The 20,271-nt window shown below is 39.5% G+C and overlaps 1 protein-coding gene across 7 annotated transcripts in view; it reads left to right on the top strand.

Moving 5' to 3' along the window:
• Positions 1-274: 274 nt before the first annotated feature.
• AGFG1 (ArfGAP with FG repeats 1) overlaps positions 275-20,271 on the top strand; it is a 64,925-nt gene continuing 44,928 nt past the window's right edge. For all 7 annotated transcript variants that reach the window (XM_054585588.1, XM_054585587.1, XM_054585583.1 and 4 more), the window contains exons 1-2: positions 275-711; positions 12,687-12,780. In XM_054585588.1, the coding sequence (XP_054441563.1) occupies positions 545-711; positions 12,687-12,780 (261 nt within the window). In that variant the 5' untranslated portion in view covers positions 275-544. The remainder of the gene's footprint in view (positions 712-12,686; positions 12,781-20,271) is intronic.

The following is a 20,271-nucleotide window of genomic DNA, read 5'->3' as shown; positions in this document are numbered from 1 at the left end:
AAAGCAGTGGGAAGCCCTTGGAGAGCTTTAAGTAGGGGGAGAAGGTAACCCATGCAATGCTTCTTTCTCTAAACCCTTTTAAGAGAGCAAGTAAATATTGTCTACTATTATCATTACTTTTCTGTGTTCCCTACTTGGCCCCAGCCGGAACCCAGGCCTCCGCGTGGCCGCAGTGACTCCTCCTGGCCAGCAGGGGGCGTCAACCGCCAGTTGGCCTCCGGCCGCCCGGGGCGGGCCTTCTCTTGCCGTCCCCTTTTCTCGTCTTTTCCCCTCTGGAGAAGTCGGGAAGGTGGCGGTGGCGGCGGCGGCGGCGGTGGTTGTCCCGGCCAGGCCGGTTGGTGTGGCCGGTCAGCCCGCGCGCCGCAGCGCTCGCGCCGCGCCCAGCCCAGCGCAGTCGAGTCGAGTGGAGGCGGCCAGGTCCGGCGCGGGCGGTGCTCGCTGACAGAGGGCGGCGGCGGCCAGGGCGGCCCGTGGGACCGCGGGCCCCCGGCGCAGCGCCGCCCGGCTCCCAGCCCTGCCGGCCTCCTCCCTCGGCACCGCGACCATGGCGGCCAGCGCGAAGCGGAAGCAGGAGGAAAAGCACCTGAAGATGCTGCGGGACATGACCGGCCTCCCGCACAACCGAAAGTGCTTCGACTGCGACCAGCGCGGCCCCACCTACGTGAACATGACGGTCGGCTCCTTCGTCTGTACCTCCTGCTCCGGCAGCTTGTGAGTGGGGGCCGCAGGGCGGGCGTGGGGGCGGGCGGGGGCTGTGCCTGGGTCGCGGTGGGAGCGCGGGCGGCCGGGGGCGGCAGCTGGGGCGGGGGCTGGCGGGCGGGGCGGCCGAGGCCGGCGGCTGGGATGCGCTCGGCCCCAGCTCCGGGGCTGGGGATGCGCTTTCGGTTTCTCCGGGCGAGGGTCCAGGCTCTGGGCAGCCTTCTTTGGTGGGGCGTGGGCGGGCCTGGGGGTCAGGAAGGGGCGCCCGGGGCGAACATCTTTGGTCCCCGCGGAGCCGGCGCTGCCTCCCTCGGGCCTCGGCTCCCAGAGGTGCTGACCCTGTGCCGCTGGAGGGGAAAGACCGGAGGGGGCTGGGGACGGCCGTGCAGGACCGTTGTGTGCTCCGCCCCGCGTCGGCCGGGCGAGGCACCTGCCGGGCGCCGGTAGAGGGGGTGGGGGGAGGCTGAGGTGGGCGCGGGCTAGGAGGACGCAGAGCCCGGGCTTTCCGCCCTCGGGTCAAGAGTGCCCGAGTGCCTGGGAGCAAGCAGGCGCTTAGCAATAGTAACGGGGTTAAAATGTTTCGATGGTAGAGATGTGAATCCCTAGGGAAAAGTTGAGGAGGATTAATTTCGGGGGAGGGAGGGAGAGCAGCAGATGTCAGGCTGCAGGAGTTTTAGCTTTAAGGTCCAAAGAGAGTCCTGAGGAGTTTGGGGGAAAGTTTTACTGGCAGTAAGGTATTGACTAGAAGCTGTGTCATTCTGAAGATGGTGGTGGTATCTGTGAGGCTGCTCTATCAACACCCGAGTGTCCGGGCTCTACACGGAACTGGGGAGAGACGGAAAGGCAGCGTTGTTTCAGAAAAACGGAGACTGCCGACTTGAATAGCTGGGACGGTGTGTGTGTGTGTTCATCTTTGCTTCATTAAGCTCTATTTAGATAAGATTTTTGTTACCGTGAAACTTCTTTTGGAAAGTTTGCAGGTGATTTTGGAACCGATAAGAAGTCTCTTTTATGCACTAATTACCATGGATTCAAAGTAACTTATCGACGAAGTGGTGGTTACTAAATATTTCTAAGAGTTTTGCTGTGCCAAAACATCTAATTAAGTTCTTTTGTTTGAACTAGTCTTTCAAAGAATTTGGTTACCCCCTCCCCAAATAAAAACGAGAGAGAGCGAGAGCGAGAGCGAGAGAAAGCCTTTGTAACGTTAATACTGAGACAAAGTATACGACGTATGAGAAAATTCATATTTGGAAAATGCAGGACTTGCTCGGTAGTGTACTGTTTACTTTTTTTTCTTTTAAGTTGGACAAAAAGAGGCATTGTTAGTCTTCCATGACTTACTGCTTTAACAAACATTTATTGGGTGCCCAGTAGGTTCTTTGAGAAGTTCTATGTGAAGTTGTGGGCTGTTGTGAAAAATACAGCAAAGTTCTTAAAATTTTTTTTTAAAGATTTAAAATGTATTTTTAGAAGGGAAAGGAGGGAGAAGGAGGGAGAGAAACGTCGATGTGGGAAAAAACCTCCATCGTTTGGTTGCTTCTCCCTTGCGCCCCAACCAGGGGACCAGTCCTGCAACCCAGGCCTGTGCCCTGACCGGGAAGGGAACCGGTCCCCTTTTGCTTTGCGGGAGGACGCTCAACCAGATGAGCCACGTGGCTCAGGGCTACAGATAAGTTCTTGGTTTCTTGGCACTTATATCCTAGTGGGGAGATGGTAATTAAATGAGAAAAATGTCAGGGGTAAGTATGTACTAAAATAGGATGATAGGAGGGACATCCTCTGAAAGTTGGTTTTAGATTGGGTGTTCAGGGAAGCACTCTGGGAAGCTGACAATTAGTAATACTATTGAATCATCCCAGAATCATAGAGCTGGGTGGTATCTTAGAGATTGTCTGGTTCATGATTTTTATTTACAAATAGAGTTAAGTGACTTATGTTGGGCAACTTTGGTTTTAAAATGAAGCCAGTAGTGAATTCATTTAAAGTGTATTTGACATTTATTATGTGCATTATATCCTGTTTTTACCAAAGCACAAGGTTCCTTGAGATACACACACACACACACACACACACACACACACACACACATAAATAAAGTATTTGGTTTGAAAAACTATGTATGTATTTACTGTTCTGGACTTGTGACATTTCTGTGTAGCTGTAAGCATAATGGGGCAACTTTTAATTTATTGTTGCAAATGCATAATGTCAAGAAATATTTACAAGTTTCTTCCTAGATCCCACATTTCAGAAACATTGTATGTACTAGTTAGTATATTTCAGTATGATAATTGTTTATTTTAATGGGGTTTATTGTATAATAGTTACAGCTTTATATCTCTGTTTAGTGGTGATTCCACAAATATTTATTGATCATCTGGTCTGTGTTATACACAGTGGGAGTCACTGGTGTTACTTGGATCCTCCTATTCTTAAGGCGTTTGCATTCTAAGTATATAAATGTTGTTACAATATATTACAACATTTCCTGTCTCTGAATGAGCTACCTGTGAAGTACATAAATGATAGGGAGAGTTTCACAGAGGATTTGATGCCTGAGCAAAGACCTTCAAAGACAAGATCTCTATGGCAGGCAGGTCCATGCAGTTGAAAGAACAGGTATTTATGAGCTGGGTAAACCTGGTTTTGAGTCCTGGCTCCACTTGTGAGCTAGGCGGTATTGAGGATGTCACTGTCTCTTTGAACTTGAGTTACCTATGAAATGGTGAGCATAAGGTTTATCTTGCAGATTTTGGATGTAGATTAGTTTTCAATATTTGAGATAATGTATGTGTAACGCGTCATACATGCCTGTTTCATAATAGATGCTCAGTAGATGAGAGGCATTATTAACAAGGTGGAAAGGATATTTCCCAAGTGGGGAACAGTATGTGAAAAACATATCAAAATGAGAAGCAAATTAATAAAAATCTCTCAGTTTTGAATTTTTTTAGATGTAACTCAAAACCTGATTTAAATTGGTTTAAAAATATGAGGGGAATTTACGGTTTTGTTTTGAATAAGACTTTATGCAGTGGCTTAATGATGTTGTCTAGACTCCCTCATTCACAGAAGGCTGCCTCCAGCTCCTGGCACTGCCATACTGTCCTCCCAGCTTTTCCAGAAGTTCTGCAGTTCGCTCCTACTTAGCTTGAGCCAGTGCCTTTATTGGGCACATGTTCACTGCTGACTTCATTGGAACAACAAGGATCCCCAGATAGAATTCCCTAATCAGAAATCTGGGAGTCTTGGGAAAGAAGGAATGGATGCTGGATCAAATGTCTGCGGCAGAACTATTGAAGGGACAGTAGCTCCTGAGGATTTTTTTCTTTGAAAAGCAACAATGCAGGAAAATAATTTAAGGATAACATAACTATTGTGTTTGTTAATAAAATATTTGTTATTTAGATGACATGGCAGAAGTGAAAGAATATGAATTTTGAAGTCAGATTTTGACACTTTCACTAGCTTTACGACTTAGGGCAAGTTAAGGTATTAGTCAAGCAAGCCATCTTCTCAGCCTCCATTTCTTTATCTGTGATAAGATGCTATGAGGATTAAATATTCGTTGAATACTTATTGAACAGATAATAAATGCAGGGCGGATTAAGTAGTGGATAGTCATACAGGGAGTGGGCAAAAGTAGGTTTATAGTTGTTTGTATGGAAAATAACATAATGAATAAATAATAGTATAAGAATAAACTGTGTTTTGCAAACTCAGAATGCTAAATCTATTTCTGCCCCACCCCTGTATATTAAATAAGGCATGGTAACTGCCATTCAGAAACCGTGATGTGCCTGTAAAATGCCAATACACAGTGAATGGTGTCCACTCTCAGAATTCTAAATTTTAGGATAGTCACATCTTTTATGATTCATTTAACAGTATCTTTGTTTAAATAAATTAAACGTTAATATTACTAGACACAGCAAATCTTTTTTTTTCAGAGGGCTGTCTTAGATGCTTGTATGAGGTTCATTCAGAGGACATAACTGAGTTCAGATTATGAAACTTTAAAATAGACTTCAGATTTAGATACAGTAGAACTGTTCTTTTTAAAAATTGTTTGTTTATTGAGTTTTTAGAAAGAGGATGAGAGAGAGAGGCTGGGAGAGAGAAAGAAAGAAAAATGTCAATCTGTTCCATTTATTTATGCATTTATTGGTTGCTTCTTTCAATGTGCCCTGATGGGAGATCGAACCTGCATTGAAACGGTGCTCAAACCAGCTGAGCTACCTGGCCAGGGCTGTAGTTAAACTGGTCTTTTTATTTGATTTTTTTAAGTTTTCATGTTTTCATTTTTAGAGAGAGGGGAAGGGAAGGAGAACAAGAGGGAGAGAAACATCAGTGTGAGAGAGAAAGGATGATCAACCAAAGATCGCACCTGCAACCCAGGCATGTGCCTTGACTGGGGATAGAACCAGCAATCTTCTGCTTTTTGGGTTGTTGCCCAACCAACTGAGCCACAATGGTCAGGTCTGAACTGTTCTTTATTGAGGCAGAATGGGGGTGATATAGCAGATTGAATTGTCACTTTCAAGTTCTGTTGACAAATACTTAAAATTATGAATGAACACTGTATTTATTAGAGCCAACAAGAAAAAATTGCCTTCCTGTTAGAGACTAATTTTATAGGCCAAGTTGTTTGTTTTGTGTAGACTAACATTCGTATAATAAGTGAATAATGTAGGAATTGTTCTATCCTTAAAAAATGATTCATAAATTTTTCAGAGAATTTTAGATAAAAAGTTACATTTAGAAATACTTTCTCTTAATAACAGCTAATTTTGTGTGGACAGTGTATTTATTTATCTTGGAATTTCACATGTGGATAAAGGTAGCTGGATAGTAACTTTTAAGTTTGTGGGCATTTTGACTTCTAGTGAATCTTGCAAGAATATTAACTTTCTAAAATTAAAGTTGGGTAGATGAGTGAAAGAGGTGTTTAGTTTTTTGATACAGTTATTAGCCTTAGAGTGAATTGCAATTAAACACCCCTTAGGAGCTCTGCTTATAGTATTTAGGGGAGGACATCATGAGATCACAGTGGGCGGTAATTTCTATCCTTAATTCCATTTCCACTTTTTTTACTATAATGTCACTATATTCAGGGAGATACTTTAACAATGGAGCACAATTTCAGTTTACTGTAAGTGGGAAAACTGTTTGATACATTCAGTTGCTGAATTTTGCAAGCACTTTGATGGGGGAAGTAGGAAAATGAGTACAATTAATAGTGTGAGAAGCTGTGAAAACTCTTCCTCATTTCTCTCTTCAAACCTTTATGTCTTACTTAATAAATCTTGGTGGCTCGAACTTGAAACACTAACTTGAAACAGTTGTATTCAGTAGGTATGTACTTCTACAAGAAGATTGCTAGTGTCTGTCTAATAAAGAAACTTGGTATATTTTTTAAAGATTTTATTTATTTTTAGAGAGAGGTAAAGGGAGGGGGAAAGAAAGGGAGAGAAACATCGATGAGAGAGGCATCCATTGGTTGCCTTTCACAGGCGCCCTGTATGGGGACTGGGCTCTCAACCCAGGCATGTGCCCCAACTGGGAACTGCACCCTGTGCTTGACAGGGTGTAGCCTTTCGCGTTGTGAGATGATGCCCAACCAACCGAGCCACACTGGTCAGGGTGAGAAACTTTGTATTTTTGAAATGTGAAAAATTACTCTTGTTTTCTAGGAATGCTTTTTCCATCAGTTAAACAATCTATAAATATATGTCAGGTTTAATTTTGAGAAGAACTGTTTTTCGTTCTTTATGTTTAATTTTTAATTCAATTTTAATTTTTATCAAAAGAATACATGCACATAATTTAAAAAGGGAAGGGCTTATATAGCAAACAAAAATAGTCATTGATCCCCTTCCTTCATTTCTTATGTACCATAGACAATGATGATGGATTCTTGTGTTTCCACTTTCTGTATTTACCTTAATTTTGGTTTTTATCTGTTGACTCTCTTACTGTACAAGGAGAAATGTAAGTATTTGACTCTTAATACTTCTCTTACTCTCTCCAATTATATTTCGCTTCTTCACCTTTAGTATAATTATATCACAACTTTTGATTAAATCACTGTTCAGAATTTGCCTTATCGTAACTGTGTATATTTTATTCTCAGCTGTGTTGTGCAGTATATTACTACATATATTTTTCTTCTTGTACAACCTTTTTTCTTCCTGAAGTTTGTAAGTGTCTAGTTTTCTTGGGTTGCTTCGTTTTCCATGTATATATATCATTAATATGTTCCCAGATAAATTGTTTCTAAGGTAGAAAATTTCATTCCACATGATCAGACACATTGGGTACCTTTTTTTAAAGTCTTTTCTGGGTACTTTCTGTCATTCTCTGGTATGGAAATGTTGTTCTCTGGGCCTGCTATGCATCCTGTGACTTTTCGTCTGCCTTCATTCTGGAAATTTCCTCGTACCCAACCTGTGTCCACCCTCTCTTACCAGGACCCCCCACATCTTCATTAGCCTTTTGATTAAAAGTTAATTTGAGACCATTTTTGAGAGCTACATGGCTGAGAATGTCTTATTCTGACCTCATTTTTTACTTAATAGTTTGCCTACAATCACAAAGATGAAAATACTTTTTTTTTGGATCTGTGCTGAATTTTCTGTTGAAGTATTTTGTTCAGTTCTTAGGCATTTTGAGGGGACTCGTTGGTTTGGAAACTCATGCTTTTTCTTTTTTTGTAGTTCAGAAGTATTTTCTTCAATCTTGCTGGGAAAAGGCCTGGCTACCCCTCTTCTAGGATCCACATTGGGGGACGGGAATGGAGGCATTGAATTTATCATTCAGTATATGGAGTCTCAGATAAGACCCCAGTTTTTAGTGTGGTACCTTATAACAATCCTCAGATCCCCCTGAGTCCAGAGTCTATTTGGTATACTCTCTCCAGGTTAAATTTTTCTTCAGATTACTCTGTCTAAAGCCTGGTAGGGGTAGTTTTGTGCCTTAGAGAAATTAGGAGTCTCTTGGTGACCCTATGTAAATTCCCTGGTTTCCTTTGGTAATCTTTGTAGGGCCCTGTAGCTGGGTTCTCCCACCTCTGCAGGAGTTTCCATTTTGGCTTCCTTTCCTCTGTAAAGTCGGTTACTGTGGGTATATTCACGTTTTATCTTCCACACCTTGTTATTCAGAGGACCATAGTGTGTTTTGGGGCTCCTCCCATGTTCTCTGTCTCTCTGCCTCTGTCCGGGTTAACGCCTTTTTATGCCTTTGCTGTAATTTCAGTGGGGTTCGGAGAGATAACGAAGACATTCCCGGGCTTTGTCTACTTTCACCTGAAATACTTTAATTAGTTTAAATTGTTACTTCACTATTTTCTAGATGCTTGCCCTAAGTATTACACAGAACTTGAAAGTGTAATTGTGACTACAGGAAGAAAAACCCAAAACAACAATTGTGTTTTATACCATGGTGTGTGTGTGTGTGTGTGTGTGTGTGTGTGTGTGTGTGTGTTTTCAATTAAAATTTGGTTCTAGATAAGTAATTAAATAACTAGTATTGGAATAGATCTAAATGTCAAATTAACTTTGTTGCTTTATGCCAACACTAGCAACCCCATAAATTTTCACAGCCTATTACAATATCTTAACCAGCTTCTCCCCCAGCAGGGAAAAAGCAATTAATCAAACTCACTAAATAAGCTTTCTTATTCATTCATCCAGCACAAATTGTTATTTGAGTTGAATAAATGGCTGTTAGCAAGCTTGTTTGAGGCGTGGTTAAGAGCTGCACAGGGGGAGACCTACGGGGTGAGTCACTCCGTCTGCTTGCCGTCGTACCTGGGCGGTGGTCCTTGAGACTGACACTCTGGGGGTCTGCATGTGACTTAGTTATACTGCAGGAGCCTATTTGACTCTACAAGTAGGTGACTTTGAAACTTCTTGAAACCAATTAACTGACAAACATGCTTTCAAAATATCAATTCTGCTGCTATTGAGTGAGTCGTCATTTAATTTTTTTTGCACTAAACTGAAGACTTAAAATGTGTTTTTTAGGATCCAGAATGGGTGGTACTTCAAATTGGCACTGTAAAAATGATGTGGTATACTTGCTCAACACTTTTATTCAATAGTTATGACTAATGTCATTATAGTAAAGTGTTTTATAATCACTAAATTCACATGCCAGCTAGACTAGGCTTAGTGAAAAAGGAAAGTGGCCCCAGCTTCCAGGAATACACCTTAAAAATAATTAAATAAAAATTCAGTTTTGATTAAAGATTTTGTTCATTTAAATGTTCAAATCTGGTAGATGGAGGTGTTCTGCTAATGAGAAAAGATCTATTTTAATTCCTGTTAAAATTTTGGTTACTATAAATAGTAATATAGAGTCGGGACTCTAGTGTTTTATTTCTTAAGTTAGCATACATTAAAATTAACTTTTTTGGCCCTGGCTGGGTGGCTCAGTTGGTTGGAACATCATCCCATGCACCGAAAGGTTTTGGGTCCAATCTCTGGTCAGGGCACATACCTAGGTTACAGGGTTCCCCAGGAGGCAACAAAGCAATGTTTCTCACAGAAATGCCCATCCCCCCTTTTTTCTTATCCATCCCCCTCCCCCTCTTCTCCCCAGTGAATGAACATATCCTTGGGTGAAGACTAAACAAAAAAATAAAGTTAAATTTCATCTTAAAAAATTAAAACATAAGCATGAGTATGCCTGATGTTATATACAGTTTTATTGTCATTTAACTACTTCCCCTTTGATACCAAAGTGTGTCTGATGTTATGGTATTACGAACTGCGATGAACATCTTAGACATAGTTAGTTTTGTTTCAGATTTTTTTTTTTTCAATCCATAACAGAGGATATGGTTAGTGATTTTAGACAGAAGAGGGGGAGAGGGAGGGAAAGAGACAGAGACAGAGACACGTATGTGAGAAACATGGATTGGCTGCCTCCCAGGGATTGAACCTGCAACCTTTGGGTGTACCAGACGATGTTCCAGCCTGCTGAATCGTCCAGCCAGAGCTTTGGTTCCTTCTAGAGCATTGGTCCCAACCTTTTTGTAGGGGGTGCGCCGACAGGAGGTAGAGCTCTCAGGTGAGCTTCGCTAGCTCGCCAGTGATTGAGGGGATGGAGGGAAGCCAGGAGGCAGAGCTCAGGCCATTCAGGGCCTGGGGTTTGGGGACCCTTGTTCCAGTGAATAGATTCCTAAAAGCATGTGCTACTGGGTCAAAAAGCACCGATGAGATTCTTGATAGTAATTGGTGAATTTATGCAGCCATAAGTATATTACATTCCCATTTTCACTGCAGACTCATCAGTTTGCATTTTACCTAAGAAATCGATAGTCTTCATTTTATTTCTTTTAAATGAACTGTTTTATAAGCACATGCTATCCTTGTACAAAAGCTTTTGGAAGCTGAAAGAGGAAAAACTCCTGTATATTCTTGCATTGAGAATATAGTTAATCTGCTTGAATAAATGGGATATAGAACATCAATTAGAGAATCAACATGAAAAAAATGTAATACTTCTTAGAGTTGCTCAATTCATATAATTAATGTGGTCTTGCAGAATTGCATCTACTAGTTTTATAAATCAAATCCTCTTTTAAGTTCACTGAGCTCTTTTAAAGAAATCCTGTAATAGATTGGAAGTTAACAATAGTCATGGGGATGTAAAGTACAGCATTGAAAATATGTTTATAGTATTGTAATAACTATACATGATGTTAGGTGGGTGCCGGAAATATCGGGGGAACACTTTGTAAAGTATGTGATTGTCTAATCATTATACTACACCTGAAACTAATACAAAATAATATTGACCATGAACTGTAATTGAATAAAAAACCTGTAATAAATTCTTGATAAGTGTGAAAAATATGTCCTTATTCTGGTTGTATTTGTTTCATAAGTTCTATTGTTTACTTATTTAAGTAATGAATACCTTCTTTATGCATAAATAGACTCTGTGATATGGTAGAGACTCAAGATATATTAGTACAAGCCATACATTGTACTGCTTTCATGAAATTACATCTGTATAAATAACTTTAAGAGAGTCAAGGATTTTCTTTAATTATTTGAGAAGTATAGGGGTATTGCTCCAAAATTTTTCTTTAAAATATACACCCTTGTAACAGTGTTTAATGTTTTCTCATTAGAAGGTAATTCTTTTGCCCTTCCCTCTTTTTTTTTTAAAGGCTACTATAGGGTAAGTGGAAAGGGAAAGGTTGGCTGGCCTGAGGAGGAGGTATTAGGGAATAAGGAGAGACCAAGCGGCTAAGTGAGAATAGAAGGAGTAGAGAAATTTGAGAGAACAGTAATACATTAAGTTCTTAAATTGTTTTGGAGCTGGGTAAAGTGTAAATATATAACATAAATGAATAAGCTTTCCTGAAAATGGTGAATTTCGTCTTGTTCTCATGATAAGGATAAGTTGGAATACAGTGTCATGCTTTAAATGAGTAATAATGACTGTCCTACATTTTCACTTGGAAATTTAAGGTATCTTGAAAGCCTTATTAATTTGTTACTGCAAATTGTAAAAGTACCTGAAGATAAATCGTACCATAGTTGCTTCTTCGTAGTTAAGGTTGAAAGTTTTACTGGGATGAGATTGCTATGTTCAGTTTCTTCTACTGTGCGATCTTCATTTCTGTTGTATGATTTACCAAGAGCTAGAAGGAAAATGACTTGTTAATTTAAAATTGAAACAAAACCTAACTTAACATGGGCTTACCACTTTGACATGTGAAGCAGATAAAGTGCAGCTTGTCATAACTCAAAGCATGATCTGAAAAGCGTGCCTGCTATTTCTGATAGTAGAACGGAGAGAAAGAAGCAGCAGGATATGAAGGTTGAGGAGCTTCTCTTCTGAATTCTCCTTATTATTTTGATTTAAAGTAAAAGTATACACCATAATTAATTATTCAAAAGTGTTTCCAGAATATTTTTGAAAGATTTTTGATTTGTGATTTCACAGCATGTTTAAATCTCAGCATGGATAATTACAAGATGACTATAACAAATTCTGTAAAAATATTATAATAATCTTTCCTAAAACCTAGATTCCAAATGACAAGTTTACCAGAGGACGAGACTCCCAAAGTAATTTTATGAAACTGTTAACTTTGCATAGGTTATTTAACCCTTATTCTCCTGGGTGGAGTAGCTACTTTGTGGTATTTGGACAAAATGTAAATAGTCCGTCCTTTTCTCTGAGTGCTTTTCTATTCACTTTTTTATGTGTATGATAAAACATCATGACACTTAGAGATAAAGTCCTCTCACGGTCATCTATACAGAAAAGTCCTCAAGGTTGTAAAGGGTCTTAAAAGTCGTTTAATCAAGTATCTGCCTATTTCTCGAATCCCTTCGCCAGGGCCCTGCTGTTTCCTCTTGAACACTTATTGCCTCCTGAGGTGATTAAAAATGTTCCTTATTACCAATCCTTGTTTGAATTGATGGGGAGACAGAACTTTATTCTTATTGTTAGTAACTTACTTTCCTTAGGTTAATTTTAATTTTCTAAATTGGCCTTAAACCTAAAGGTAGTAGCAGTTTGACTAGAATATTTGTGTAGCTCCATACTTAACACATTGTCGTATTTTCTTAAAGTATGAAGATACTTAGATAATCCATTACTTTTTGAATTCTTTACCATAGAGCTCTTCGAATGCATTGTTTTCTCCCTCCAAGAAAACACACTAAAGCAGTATTTGTATTTCCTAGAAGTTCTTGTGTTACAGGTATTATGGTTTCTAACTAGGTAGTGAATTGAATTTATTTTTAAATATATTATTTAGTGTAGGTGTAGCCAAACTTACCTGGACATACCTGTTGTGGATATTAATAGTTTAAAATAATTTTTAAGTACTTTTAGTTTATGAAATAAAAGCTCTGGTCCAAGTGTAAATGTGCTAACATTTGTATTGTTTTGTATTGATATGCAATTTTAAAAATATGGTATATAGTAGTAAATGTGTACAATATTTTCTCTCTTAGGCGAGGGTTAAATCCACCACACCGGGTGAAATCTATCTCCATGACTACATTCACACAACAGGAAATTGAATTCCTGCAAAAACATGGAAATGAAGTAAGTGTTTTTACAATTTCAACTTTCTTGTTGGCAGTCATTTTAATAAGATTTAATAAGTTTAGAATGATGAATTTCACTCTCTGAAAAAGTTATTTTTGTATTTTATATTTAGGTATTTTAGAATATACTCATATTATGCTTTTAGAATTAATGTCTAGTATCTAAGGACTTTGTCTTAAACCTGAGATGAAACATATGTATTTAAAATTCATCAGGGATGACTGTGAAAGGCATTTTTGGAGGTTGTCTAGTATTGGAGTAATTAATTGTTAGTCTTTAAAAGATAAAAAAAAAAGAATAAACTTTGCAGTACTATCATAAGCTTGTGTTAGACTGTTGTATGCTCAGCTTTCATTTGAGGTCCCCTCCTTCGTTTTTGCTACCTCTTTAACTTTGGCCGTGTATGTGAAGTTTAAAGCTGAGCAGGGAGAGAGCAGGCTGGTGGTTCTGAGGGCTCGGCCTGCTGTCATGGGAAACCCAGCAGTCACGGTTTGCAGAGGAGTGTTGTCCTTCCACTCTGCTTTATTGGGTTTCCAGCTGTTCCATTCTGTTGGTTGCTTTTTTGTTTTTACTTCCATGTTTTGCGCATGTAAAAGTTGGTGATCTAATGTTTTTTAAAAACTATAAAATTAACAAAGTGGGCATATTTTATAATCTGGAGTAAGGATGAGCTGGTTACCGAATTGATTAATCAGAGCCATTTCAATTTTATAAGTGATTCTTATCACTTCCTAGAAAGGAAATAATAGTTTAGTTATGCTGTTCTGATTGCACATTTTTGATATAAGATACAGAAAAGAAGTTAAGCATCAAGATTTTACTAGTTTCCATCTTCTCTTTTCACCTTCAGAAGATAATGTGTGAGCATTTTGTACTCTGCCTCTCTCTCTTCCTACACTTTGATAGTAATATCTTAAATTTGCTTGCCTACTTGTGATGCACCTGTGTTTTCGGCTCTAAAATAGTGGAGGTGTAAATTCAAGGTTTTATGAAATGCTTTTAAATACATGATTTATAGAAGTAAGCACTTCGTAGTCTCCCCATTTTACTGATAAAAAATTATTTTGAGTGAATAATTTCACTCAAATACTCAACAGAAAATTATATCAGGTTCCAGACTGATATTGGTACATTGCAGGACATCTAAAGCTAGATGAAGGGCAAAGGGTTTGTAATGACAGTTTAATAGAGAATAATATATTAATGGATTAAAATACAATTTAGACTATTTATATAAAGTTTGGAATTAGTATAGAAGTGCAGGCTTTAAATTACTGTTTTTAGAATGTTGGCCTAGTATGCAAAATTTTGGACATGAGAATGGAATCAGAAATAAAAATATTCTGTTTTTAGAATAAAGGTATAATGACAGTAGATAAAGTCAGAGCAACAGAATTGAAAAGGTAACAGTTCATTGGGGGAAGTGAGTAAAATATCCAAACCTGTCAATATATAACATTAGGTATAGACTGGTCCCCAAAACACTTAAGATTTTTCAAAAAATTGTGGTAACAACACTTAATGTGAGATTGACTCTCCTAAACATTTTTTAAGTGTACAATATAATAGTATTAACTATAGGCACAGTGTTACAGCACATTTCTAGCACTTATTTGTCTTGCATAACTAAGCTTTATACTCATTGAATAGCACCTCCCCATTTTCCTTCCCAGCCCCTGGCAACCACTGTTCTACTTTCTGCTTTGATGAGTTTGACTATTTTAGATCTCATGTAAGTGGAATCATATAGTATTTGTCCTTCTGTGACTGGCTTATTTCACTTTAGTGTATGGCGGGATTAAGACTGAAATGGCAATATAAATTTAGACTATATGACAAGAAATACTAGATTTAGGCAATCCATTATGTCAAAAAGTAGAAACAAAATACAAACATGAGAGATGAATGAGTTCATGATTCTTAAATTCTAAAAGGAGGAAAATTGAAAGGCCATTTAAAACACCCACCATGATAGGCACTGTGCTCAGTACTATGGGTGCAGTTACAGATGTGTCACATTGGCTTAGCTGACATAGTGCTAACAGGGTTGCTGAGGGAGACAGGTGTATAACATAACTTGGTGTTAGGTAAGTAAGATGAGTAAGAAGGTTTAGATGTAATATGGAACAGGGAGTCAGTCTGTTGGTGACAAGAAGAGGATTGGGAAGCTCTCACAAAGAAGGTGACACACTTTCTGGTTTTGAGGGTGACTAGGACCTAAGCTGGCAGGAAAAGATTGAAGGCAGAGCAAACAGATCACAAGAAAAAGAAATTTACAATAATTCTTGCTGTTAGAAAATACACTGACTTTTTAAATATTTGTTAAGACAGGCATACCCTCTTGTGTCCCTAAGGACATATTAGAACCAAAACATTTGGGTAGGTATACTTGATTCTTTACAATATTAGCAATATATGTGTTCTTAAAAACTTAACAGCTGTGTGGAATGAGGATTGATATGAAGTGCAGCACGGTTGGTACAATTTCATAAAAATACAGACTTCAAGTGCATGTGCTTTATCATCAGTTAAACATTTAAATCTTAAATATAACATGGATAGAGAAAAGTATACAGATTTTAATTTTTTCTTTCAAAATATTTTGATTATGTGTTTGTAAACCATACTTTATCACATAAAATTTTGGATTAAAAAGGTACTCTCATGAATCTTGTATGTGAATGAGTTCAAACTTGAAGAAGAGATGAAGTTACAAGATCAGAAAGTATATTAACATTGGGAGCAGTCTTGGATCTTCCACCCCCACGGGGGAATTTTAGTGTTCTGAGGGGCATGCCTGTGGGTGTCACTGGCTTTAGCAGGTAAGTTCCATGGTTTCTGGATGACACACAGTATGTTAAACAGAATTAACCTGCATTCCACATATTTTTCATGTTTTTCCAGATGTTTTTATAAGGGAAAAGCCTGTTTACAATCATCTGCATGTATAACTTAAATATATTTTACATGCTTGCATTACAGTTGTAAACAACTTACTGCCAAAGAAAGTCATGCTGCCAATTCCAGAACTAGAGTGGGAGGGGACTACCAAGTCCCCTGGCACAGGGCATGGACACAGGGAAGCCATTAACTGAGGCCATCAATGCTGTGGCTTAGCACATGTGACTGTCTGGGGGTGATTTCACTTCTCATTCAGAACTTTAAGAATTCTTTACTGTTTGGAAAATCACAAAACTGATGGCAGCATAACTTACAGTATTTGGGTCATTAGTAAAGTATATCTGTATTGGTCTCTTGGTGGCTATGTTAAGCAAATAGTGTTACTACTATTTATAAATGTGTATCAAGGACACACTTGATATTTAAAATAGTATATTATTAGTTTTTACAGATACAGCTTACAAATTACTTGACTACTACTTTAGTATTCTCAGACTCCTACAGTTATATTTAGTGGAGCAGATATGTTCATTTTTGGGTTATAGAATATAGTATGCCAAATGGTAGTTAAATATTTTGCAGCAAAGTACTTTGCATTTGTCATTTGCTGAAGTGGTTTTGACATTTTTTCTAAAAGTAAAATATTTCCACATACTATCTTATAATGCTTTCTTTTGTATCAGAGGTTACTTTAAAAGTGTGTGGGTGGGTGGGTAGGTGGGTGGGTGGGTGGTGGTGGTTTCCTCCATATGTTTTCTTTTGTGATATCATGGGTAAATCATGGCCCTATAGTTAAATTTCACTATTGGATTAACTTCTGATTATCAGAGTTAACAGAAGGAGGAAGGCTGGTGAACAGTGCTATAAATAATTCAGTAAAAAAGGAAATGCAGAAGTAATTTTATTTTGAAACATACAGTTTTTCTTTTCTAGGAGTAAGTTAACTATCCTGATTATGTTTTAGGACTGAGAGTAAAGGGTTTACTACTAATGCTACACATGCATATAAACTACACATATAAATGAAATCATACATTGATTGACAGTATTTGAGCTTTCGGCTGATTATAAAAATAAGCTTCAAACACCAATTATTTATTTTAAAAAATCCTAGATTGAGCAAAGAAGTAAAAACTTACAGACACAGACAGCAGTGTGGTGATTGCAGAGGGATGGGGGATGGAGGTGAAAGAGGATGTAGGGGGATAAATAGTAATGGGAAAAAATACAATACAAAATAAACTGTTAAAGAAAAACCCTGACAAACAAAATAGCTGTCAGAGGGGAGGGTAGAAGGGGAACTGGATGAAAGAAGGGAAAGGGATAAGCCAAAGAACATATCTGTACAACCTATGGACACAGACAATAGCGTGGTGATGAAGGAAGGGGGGTAGGGCCTGGGTGGAGGTGGGTAAAGTGTGGGGAAATGGGGACATCTGGAATAGTGTCAATGATAAAAATAAGAAAAACTGGAGGGAGGGACCCAAAAACATCGGGTCAAGATGGCAGAACTGATAAACATGGCTGGCCTCCTTTGCACAACCACATCAAAATTACAGCCAAATTACAGGACAACCATCACTCAGAACTATCAGAAATTTAGTTGAATGGAAGTCTGTCTGACAGCTATGGAATTCAAGAAACCACGTCCAACCAGACTGGTAGGAAGGGAGGAGTTGTGGAAGGGGCTGGTCTCATATCTACCTGTGGTGGATAAAAATTCAGAAAGGATATCTTAGGACCGAGGAGTCCCAGCCCTGTACAAGATGCCCCAGCCCAGGGTTCCAGTGCCAGGAGGATAAGTTCCCATAACTTCTGCCTGCAAAAACCAGCAGGGATTGAGTCAGTGGAAGAAACATCTGGAGTCCCAAGCAGTTCCTCTTAAAGAACCCACACACACATTTGCTCATACTTACTCCCTCTGAGCTCTGGCACTGGGTTAGGAGCTCAAAAGACCACCAGTGGCATGCAGGGAGAAACTGAAGTGTTTGACGTCAAGATGAGAGGTGGGAGACAGATTTCTTCCGGACAGAAAGGCGGGCAGAGGCCATTGTTCATTTTCTGAACCCTCACCCCACAGAGCCATGGAGCCTGCAGGTTGGGGCCATATCTGAGACTCCATCAACTTGGCTAACACTGTTTGCCCTGCCCCCCCCACACCCCTCCCCCCAGATCCTCTGATCTTCCATTCCACCCAGCTTGCAGTCCTTAACGGTGGCTTTTCCGTATGAATGGCTGGCCTTGGATCATGGTTCACAACTTCCTAAATCCTTTCAAACAAGCTACAGCCAGCCTCTGGGAACCCTAGCACCCATTACTCTCGCAAAATGGTGCCAGGCATCATGCATTAGCAGCGTCCAGCCTAGATGCACAGCTTCGCTTCACCTGGGAATCTCCAAGCCCAGCACAAGTAGCAGCCATCTCAGATTGCTTTACAGCTCAGGCAGGGTGGCTCCGGACAAAACACAAGAGGGGGTGACCTTAGCCTGCACCACGGGGCCAACACACCCAGTGGGCAGCTATAGATCATGTTGGAGCACCACCATCTTGCCCCTGCACAGCTGATCCTCCACAGAGGGCAGAGGTTTGGTGGTCAGTGGTCACATCCAACCATTGCAGGTGACTGTCCTGGATAAATCCCTCCCATTGACCTGCCAACGGAAACCAAGGCTCAACTACGAGAGGAGGGTGTTCTCAGCCCACATGAAGGGCACACCTCAAGTACCCCAGCTTGGGTGATAGGGGAGGCTGTGCCATTGGACCCTTCAGTACACCTACAACATTAGGCCACATTACCAATTTGGAGTCATAGCAGGTCTACCAAATATAGAAACAAATACAGGGGGTCTGCCAAAATGAGGAGATGAGGAAACATGGCCCAAATGAAAGATCAAAACTCCAGAAAAAGAGCTAAAGAAAATGGAGATAAGCAATTTATCAGATGCACAGTTCAAATCATTTTTTATAAGATTGCTGAGGGAACTTAGTGAGGACCTCAACAGCATAAAAAATGTCCTATCGTAAGAGAAGGTTACACTAAAATAAGGAACAATTTACCGGAAACAGCTGTAGAGTGAATGAACTCAAGAATCAGATCAATGATTTAACATAAGGAAGCAAAAAATAATCAGAACAAGAATAAAAAAATCCAAAAAACATGAGGATAGTAGCAGCAGCCTCTGGAACAACTTCATGCATTCCAATATTTGCGTCATAGGGGTGCCAGAAGGAGAAGAGAAAGAGCAAGGAATCGGAACTCTATTTGAAAAACAGTGAAAGAAAACTTCCCTAGTTTGGTGAAGGAGATAGACATGGAAGTCCAGGAAGCACAAAGAATCCCAAACAAGAGGGATGCAAAGAGGCCCACCCAGGACACAAAATTAAAATGCCAAAGGGCAAAGATAGAGAATCTTAAATACTGAAGAGAAAAGGCAGTTACCTGTAGGGCAGTTCCCATCAGACTGTCAGCTGATTTCTCAAAAGATACTTTGTTAGCTAGAAGGGATTGACAAGAAACATTCAAAATCATGAAAAGCCAGGACCTACAGCCAAGATTGCTCTACCTAGTAAAAATACTTTTTAGAATCCAAGGGCAGATAAAGAGCTTCCCAGACAAGAAAAAAACTAAAGGAATTCATCATCATCAAACTATTACTATATGAAATGTTAAACAGCATAATAAACATTTTTTATGCTGTTGAGGTCCTGAGTTCCCTGAGCATCCTTATAAACAATGTTTTGAACTCTGCATCTGATAAATTGCTTTTTTAAGAAAAAGATCAAAACTCTGAACAATAAACTGAACAAAATACATACTTATCAACAATTGAACCTAAAAAACAAAGTGAGCAAACAAGAATACAGAGACAGTCATAGATGCAGAGAGTGTTGTGATTGTTGCCAAATGGGAGCGGGGTGTGGGTGAATGGGTGAAGAGGTGAGGGGATTAAGAGGTACAAATAAGTAGTTACAGAATAGCTGTGGGGATGTAAAGAACAGTATAGGAAATGGAGTAGCCAAAGAACTTACACATATGACCCTGGACATGAATAATGGTGTGGGGATTGCCTGAGGGAGTGGGGGTTGCTGGGTGGAGGGGGGCCAAGGTGGAAAAATCAGGACAACTGTAATAGTATAATCAATAAAATTTTAAAAAAAAGAAAACCATTTTAAAACAATAGACCTGTAGGTAAGGTTCACTTTTCCCATTAACATTCCATGATGGATTCATTCTTCATTCTTGAAGCAGAGATTTATTAATCATCTGTTGTGTGTCCTTGGGTGCTTGGGGTACAATAAGCAAACCCAGACTGATTCTTGCCCTTAGGTAAAGCTCACAGTCTAATGGGGGAGAGAGACGATACACATTATTATTTTTTTGATATTGGTAAGATAGCTTCAGTTTGGAGTTGCAGATTTTTGGGAGTGTGGAGAGACAGTATTCTTCAAGCAGTTATACATATGGTTTAAATAGGCCTTGTTTTATGAGACAACTAGTTAGGCCTTTCAGACTGTTAAATTGCATCTTTGGGAAGGATTGGGCCTATTAATATAGCTGGAAACAAACACTGACACAAATTAAATTAT

The sequence above is a fragment of the Pteronotus mesoamericanus genome, unplaced genomic scaffold (assembly GCF_021234165.1).
Source record: "Pteronotus mesoamericanus isolate MK-2021 breed Mesoamerican mustached bat unplaced genomic scaffold, CSHL_Meso_final contig_90, whole genome shotgun sequence".
Lineage (NCBI taxonomy): Eukaryota > Metazoa > Chordata > Mammalia > Chiroptera > Mormoopidae > Pteronotus > Pteronotus mesoamericanus.
This window is presented reverse-complemented; position numbering and strand designations above follow the sequence as displayed.